Below are 8,267 nucleotides of genomic sequence, written 5' to 3' on the forward strand. Positions count from 1 at the left end.
AATGTATTGCCTAGAATGTTGTTTTTGTTTCAGACATTACAAATTGTTGATAAACTGGACTGTTTCAAGAAGTGGCAGAAAGACATATCTAAATTTGTCTGGCAGGGCAAAAAGCCCAGAATTAAGTTTAAGATACTTACTGATTCTAAAGAAAGAGGGGGGTTTGCCCTGCCGGACTTAAGACTTTACTATGAATCGGCAGCTTTCTGCTGGTTAAAAGATTGGCTACTTCTTGAGAATCCAGACATTCTAGATTTGGAAGGATTTGATAATAATTTTGGTTGGCATGCATACATCTGGTATGACAAGGTTAAAGTGTATAAGGGTTTTAAAAATCACATTGTCAGGAAAGCACTATATAATGTTTGGATACGGTACAAAGATTTATTGGAAAATAAAACTCCCAGGTGGCTCTCACCAATGGAGGCCAAGGAGGTAAAGAAACTTAATATGAGAACTAATTGGCCGAAATATTCTGAAATTTTAGAACAAGAAGGTGGTGAATTTAAACTACAAAGCTATGAGAAAATAAAGTCCAAGGTACGGGATTGGCTCCATTATTTTCAAATAATGGAGGCCTATAAACAAGACAGGAAAATTGGTTTCCAGGTGGAGAAATCGAAACTAGAAACAGAACTGTTAGAACCCAATACTAAGAATTTATCAAGAATGTATAACTTGCTGTTGAAGTGGAATACAATAGATGAGACAGTGAAGTCAGCTATGGTTAAATGGGCACAGGATATAGGTCATGACATTATGTTTGCTGACTGGGAGCAGTTATGGACCACAGGTATTAAATTTACGGCATGTAATGCCTTACGAGAAAACATTATGAAAATGATTTATAGGTGGTACATGACCCCAGTCAAGCTTGTGAAGATTTATCATTTGCCCAATAACAAATGTTGGAAATGCAAAGAGACTGAAGGGACCTTCTTCCATCTTTGGTGGACCTGCCCAAAGATTAAAGCCTTCTGGGAGATGATTTATAATGAAATTAAGAAAGTGCTTAAGTGCACCTTTAACAAGAAACCAGAGGCATTTCTCTTGGGTATGGTCGGCCAGCTGGTGCCGAAGAGGGACAAGAATTTCTTTTTGTACGCCACTACGGCAGCAAGGATCCTTCTAGCAAAGTATTGGAAGACACAAGAGTTACCCACGCTGGAGGAATGGCAGGCGAAAGTGATTGACTTTATGGGACTGGCAGAAATGACCGGCAGAATCCGCGACCAAGAGAGAGAGACTGTGGAAGAAGATTGGAAGAAATTTAAGATGTATCTTAAGAATTATTATAAAACTGAGGAGTGTTAAAATGCTGAGGGGAAAGAAGACGTAGAATTGCAGCGATAATTGGGTTTAAATTTTAGGGTGGAGTAGAAAAAGAGGATGAATTTATATTTAATTGGGCAAGAAAGGTTGCTGAATAATGGTACTAAATTAAGGATGCAAAAAGGGGAAGGTATGGGGAAGTCCGGGAAAAGAGGGTTATGAAAATAAGGTTAAGAAAATATGAGTTTGTTGTTTGTTTGTTTTTATGTTGTTTTTTTGTTTGTGATAAAAAATTGGAAATTAATAAAAATCATTTAAAAAAAAAAAAACAGAGTTCTCTGGATCCAACCATATGTTTTGTTCAATAGCAATAATCCAGACATTCTATTAGTAAAGAAGAAAAAAAGTAGGGGTGGGGGGAGCAGACAGTATAAATCCCTGTCTCGTTTCCCTGCCCAGTGTAAATCTATCTGAGAGAAAAGACAGGGATCATCAGCATTAACATTTTGAAAAATCATTTTGGAGCAATTCCTGCCCACCAAAATGTTCTAACATGTTTTGTTTCCCTCCCTCCTTTAGCACTCCAGTTCACGCCTGAGTTACCAAAGCAACATTCAGGGATCTTCTCAGTCCCAGAGTACAATGGGCTATTCTACATCATCTCAGCAGAGCTCTCAGTACCATCAGTCTCACCAGTCGCACCGATACTGAGGAGAGCACATAGACGGTGTTAGAAAGGAATGAACTAGCAGTTGGCGGACTCCAGCAATATGAAGTTCATAACCATGAGAAGAACCAAAAATGCAAAACTGTGATGCAGATTTTAAAGTTAACAATTATAAAAGGAGAACTTTTATTAACTAATTGTTTTGAGACAAGAGACCTTTTTATCCTTTTTTTTGCCATAAAGGAGATTCTTGTGAAGTTTCCCCTCAGCTTGCTTTCGCATGCGTTCCATTGTGGTTACTCGAATGAAACCGTCTGATCCGAACCCAGCACTTAAACTTCTTTAACCTATGGAATTTTTGAAGGATTCCTGGTGCACCTTTCTTGTGTTGTAGTAATTGCCATAAATCTTATCTTTTTCAAATCCCTTTACCAGGATTTTAAAGTTTTGAAACGTTGAACTCCCAGGCTTTTCAAGCTTGTATATAGTTAGTTTTTTACTAGGCAAACCCGTTTAGCTATACAGGTATAATGCACCTTTTAAAAGCACTATGTTATTTTCACAGGATATTACTGTTTTGCTCATGGATGTCAAGAACAGCAGATTTTACTGTTCCAGAGTATTTTATTATTCCCTTTTTTATTAGTCTAGTTTTCAGATGAGGTCTTTAAAAAAAAAGAAGAAAAGAAAAGAAAAATATACAACCCAAGTCTCTGCAGCAACTATTACATGTTATGTGTTTGGATTGAACACCAAACAGAAGATTATGAATGTTTGTTTTTATTATTCAGATGAGCTCCCATAGATCATTTGCCATTATCTTCCAAGTGGGTTGACCTAAGCTTTGCTTTAAATTAAGGCATAACAGTGAAGTGGAAGGCAAACTCTTCTGTGGCTCCAGTAGGACAAGAGTATGCTATGGTGTCTTCTCTAGTAGTTTTTCGTACATGCAGTGGTGTCTTCTCCAATGTTTATCTGTTTTTCGGAACTCTGCCCTAGGAGTTTAGCATCAACTAGAAAAAGGGCAAACAAGGAGACTGTGCTACTACTTTGGGGGGCTGTCAAGAGGGACAGAGCATCTTTTTAGTATATCTTTTACCTTCTAAGTTTTGTTTGTTTCTGATGAAGCTTTCCTTTGCTAAATGTGGATGGTTCTGTAACTTGCAGCAAAAAAGGGCAAAATGTGCTGCGGCACCTTAAGAGACTAGCACATTTGTGGCATGAACTGCTGCCTACTTGCAGGACACTTGCAATCATGAACCTGGACAAGCCATTCTTATTTTTTACTATTACTAACCTTCATTATCCATTTGAACCAGATCAAATATTGAAGTTGTTGAGCAATGTCTTGAAACTGCTTAGCCTTCACATGTGGGAAAATGCATGTTTTGCCATATTGCCACTGATGTGATTAACCTAAATTGGTTAAGTGCTAGGTAAGTGAGGCTGTACTGAAACGACTGTTTTCCTAAGGTCCGACATATTGTGGATGTTGGTGTATTGGATAGGCAGCTAACGGAGGAGATGTCAGCTTATCACCAGAGCATAATACTGGAGAGCCGTTGGGTTGGATCTAAAGATCCACCTATGGAAGGGGTAGGCAGAAACTGACTATCCCATCCTCTCCCGACTAGGTCAGAGCACCCCTGAATATTCTCCTCTGAGGATCATGGCACTTAGCTGAGTGGGGTGGTTCTGGCAAAGGGGTCCAATATGGAAGAGGGAGCTCACAGAAGCTCAGACAGAGGCATCTACTCATATTTTAAGGCATGCTCCAAGGGCTACTGGGGAGAAGAGGGGACAAGAAAGTCATAGGTCATAGAATTGTTGAGTTGAAAGGGACCACAAAAATCATCTACTTCAGTTCCCTGCAATGCAGGAATATTTCACCCAGTGTGGGGCTCAAGACCACGGTCATGAGATTAAGAGTCTGAAGCTATCCTTCAGTCCCCTTCTGCCTGGTCGCTTTCACAGGTAGATCTGTATATTATATCAAACTCAGTATCAAGTACTTTGAGACATCTCCCTTTGTTTTGTTTTTTTAAGAGGCCCAGAATTACAGCTAGTAAAAGCTGTATATCTTCTGCAATTCAGCACCTTGTGATTCTGAGCCCACCCCCCACCCTGGTCTCTCTTTTAAAAAAACAGGTTTATTGCCTTTCTGAATATGAAGATAGGCATCAAGGTTGTCAGCAATGCTTAGTGAAACGCTAGATGGTGAGGAAGTGGAGCTGAATAGGATTTTCAAGGGTTAAATCTTGAGTGCCCATTAGTGGCTTCCCTTCCCCATCACTAAAGGTAAAGGTAAAGGTACCCCTGCCCATACGGGCCAGTCTTGACAGACTCTGGGGTTGTGCGCCCATCTCACTCAAGAGGCCAGGGGCCAGCGCTGTCCGGAGACACTTCCGGGTCACGTGGCCAGCATGACATCGCTGCTCTGGCGAGCCAGAGCCGCACACGGAAACGCCGTTTACCTTCCCGCTGGTAAGCGGTCCCTATTTATCTACTTGCACCCGGAGGTGCTTTCGAACTGCGAGGTTGGCAGGCGCTGGGACCGAGCAGCGGGAGCGCACCCCGCCGCAGGGATTCGAACCGCCGACCTTTCGATCGGCAAGTCCTAGGCGCTGAGGCTTTAACCCACAGCGCCACCTGCGTCCCCATCACTAGCAAAAGCCAAATACATTATCCAACATGTCTGCTAATTTGCAGTATTTATACCGACTGCAGAATCCAGCTTTTTCTTGTGTGGAATTCAGGTTACCTTGGTGCAGAATGGTTTTAGCTCCTCTGACTTTATTGCACTAAAATGGAAAAGGCATAAATTTTAGAATATACATGCAGCACCCTGTATTTGTCATAATAATTAATAAAGAGGTACAGGGAGGAGCCAGTTATTGATATATGCATTTATAAGCATTTACATGGTATAGCAGGGGGTTTGCAGACTTCAGGCTTGTTGAATCTACTTTACTTTTTACTGGAACCCCAAAATCTATCAGCCAGAGCCATATAGTTAAAATTAAAGGAAGAGTGCCTTTGAGCATTCTGAGCTTACAAATGTGTTTTCTGTACCAGGACAGGACTGAGCTCACAGTCTTTTCACACAAAAGTCTACTTCTGGTTAACATTTCACAAGCTTAATGTGTTTGGGAAATGTTATTTTGTTGTTGTTATTAAACAACTGGTAATCACAAACTCTTGCTAAACTGCCATCTACATATCTACCAATAGATCCTGATCTACCTTCTGCCTACCCCTGCTGTCTAGCAGGAGCTCATGCTCACTCTGTGTTCTGATCTGAATTGATATAAAAATCACCAAATCTTTGCACTAAGATTGCAGTAAGCTAACAAGGGGATGGGCCAGTTTTCTTGAGGGAGGAACTATTTTAATCCCACGAGTAATACATTTATCCTATCCCAGGACTGTGTGTGATTCCACTTTAAACTTTGAAAGGTCAGCTCATGTTAAGCTCAGTTGTCTAGTCACTGACATTGTTCCATTTGCTGTTGATACCAACTGGCTCTCTGGAGAGAGCCAAAAAATAATTTATCATAGCATACCCATAACAGGGGGACAAAACAAAAAGTATTCCATTTGATACAAACATACCTTTATGCATCATGTATCTTACACTAGTTTTGTTTTACTGAAGTAATGTTTCTTTTGCACCAGCTTTCAGTGAAAATGTTCTACCGGCTCCATGTCTTCCTGCACCCAAGCTAATGTTTGGTGAGCAGCTTAGGAGATTTAACTTTATTTTGATTGGCTTGTGAATTGCTCATTTTCCTCTTCTCCCTCTGTTGCTCTGTCCCCCAACCTCCCGTTTGCTACAGCCCAGCATCTGCGACAAGCTCTGTCCAAGTGTGGTGGGTTCCTCTGTGCATGCAGTGTGACGACCTGTCTTGAATGTGCTTTATCTCCATGAGCTTCCAGTCCCCTAGAAGGATGGCCATGATCGTTGTCTGTACTGACGATAGTTGCAAATTGCTTGCTTGCTATACCCCACTTCCCCATGGTGTCTGTACACACAAATGTAGCTGTGCTAAGTAATACTTCATGGCCTTCCAAATAAGCATTGGCAGGGGAATAGATGAAAGTATAGGTTTACACTTCTGAAATGTTTACTGCACTCATTCTGTATTTGTATTTTGGCTTTTTGGGGCATACTTGGCCTATTGCAGTGAGCTGTATGTGTATAATAAATGAGTGTCTCACGTGCTGCAGGGCTAAGGCGAGCCAAGGTGAGGTAGCTTTGTTTCAGGGGGAATTTCATGAAACAAAAATTTAATGTAAGACAAATCATATATTGTATGTTATGGAAACACAGAACATGGACATTTTCATAACTGTGCAGCTCTGTCAACTCATTCTTACTAGCATGTGCAGCTTTGACGTCACCTATAATAAGTTTCTCTTTCCTATCTCATCGGCTCTTAGAAGTGGACGTGGAATCGACCTTGGTTGGTTTCTGTCTTGCTACTTTGGGAAACAGCTGCTCAAGCCTCATTCTTACAATGTTGCTCTTCTCAGCTTTCAGAGAAAAGGAGCAAAGAAATAGGATTAGCAAAGCAGTGATGAAATGTATTGGTAGCATAGACTGCATAATGAAGGAAGAATTTTGTGAAAGCTGCAAGTCCTGCACTCTATATCTGTGACACTGTATCTTTTCGGGTGGGGCTGGGGTGGGAAGGATGGGAGGACATCCTGAGGTTGGGGAGGTGGAAGCTTGAAGTATTTGATTATGTATGATATTTTATATAAACATAATAAGCTTAGTTCCCCTTCATAATCTTCAGTGATGGTACTTAAGCAACATTAAGCAACAATAACTGTTTTAAGATAAAAGAAACATATTGTACATAAAGTCCATGTGTAATCTATATGTTTTGCCACACAAGAACGATGTGTATTGCTTTATGGGGGGAAAGTCCTTAATGCACTGTTATCTCCTAAATATTTAGTAGTAAATTAATACTATTTAATTTTTTAAAGAAAATCTGTCTTGTGTAGACACTAAAAAGTATTACACAATGTGGACTGAAGGTGTCCCTTTTTAACAGCAGTTTAAATAATGTTTTATATCTGTCATGTAGTATGCTTTTAAAATGGTTTTTAGTTGTATTTCCTCACTGTGGAAGGGTGCCTGCCATAAGTTTTCTTTTATATATAATTTCACATATTCATCTTCTATTCTTGTGTCTTTATTATATAGTTCTGTGTCCTCTCTTATGCAACTTCAGCTCAACAGCGATGCCCCACGTATGGCAGTGTACTTTATAGTGGCTGCTGAGTTTTGCAAAATTAAAATGAAACCCTTCCAAATCCAGATTTGTACTCTCACTTCTTGGGATTTTATGGGGTGCTCAAGCTAGGATAATTACGTTCAAGTCAACAATGTAGGGGAGTCCTAGAAAGTACACCTCCAGCCCCATTGAAGACATACACACACATACAGGCCCTTTCCTGCTTCTGTCTGGAGGTCAGTCATTCTTCCTTGCTGTCACCAAGCATTGATCTCAACTGGCTATGTTGCTGAAGTGAAAGTGTAAGAATCTGGCAGCTATCTAGCAACTGCCGAATATGATTAACCTTGAACTAGCTTAAGTGGCGCAAATATAGGATGGGATGTCACTGTGGGAGTCCAGTTCTTGCTGCCACCCAGCTCACCTCACCTCCTGCCCTGCAGTGGGAGAGGCTCAGTACCAAGCTAGAAACATCCACCAACTCTGCTGGGCAGTTACAAGACACTGAACTGTCAGGCTTTGCCCTCATAAAGCATTTACTGTTTTCATAATGTCCCAGAAGACTGTTAAAACTATGCTTTTTGTTCATTACATCATTTTTATTTTTTGTTGTAATTAAATTGAATTGCTTCAGTGTGAATTTTTTAAACAAAAATAATATACGTTTGTAATAATAATAAAAAGTTGAAGTCAAGCAGCTGTGTGATGAGACATGTGTAAACTTTGGGCTTCAGTGGAAACAGGATGAATTCCACAGACCTGAACTGTTGTTTGATTTAAGACCCTTCTAAAATCTGCCTCGGGAATTGTGTGCGCTTGCTTAGGTGCACATTACATCCTTTCTCAGCTGATCCTTGGAAGACAGTACCAAAAGATCTTGTGTATGTTGAATCAGTACCTTTCCACGGAGCTATCACTCCTCATGCAGCCCCTTCACTTCAGTACTGATCTACCTATGATTGGGTCCATATGGTCCTGAGGCAGGGTAGGGGGAAAAGACATTTCATGGGCTTAGCCCCTTAGATGCTACAAGGGGACGTGCCATGAACCTATGCCTGAAATCTCTGTAGATAAGGTGGTGT

General features: G+C 40.6%; 1 protein-coding gene across 1 annotated transcript in view; it reads left to right on the top strand.

Moving 5' to 3' along the window:
• Positions 1-7,879, top strand: part of CDK19 (cyclin dependent kinase 19) — an 82,830-nt gene extending 74,951 nt beyond the window's left edge. The window contains 1 exon segment of the mRNA XM_079971692.1: positions 1,852-7,879. Within this exon segment, the coding sequence (XP_079827818.1) occupies positions 1,852-1,983 (132 nt within the window). The 3' untranslated portion in view covers positions 1,984-7,879.
• Positions 7,880-8,267: the final 388 nt, after the last annotated feature.

The sequence above is a fragment of the Podarcis cretensis genome (genome assembly GCF_951804945.1).
Source record: "Podarcis cretensis genome assembly, chromosome: 3".
Lineage (NCBI taxonomy): Eukaryota > Metazoa > Chordata > Lepidosauria > Squamata > Lacertidae > Podarcis > Podarcis cretensis.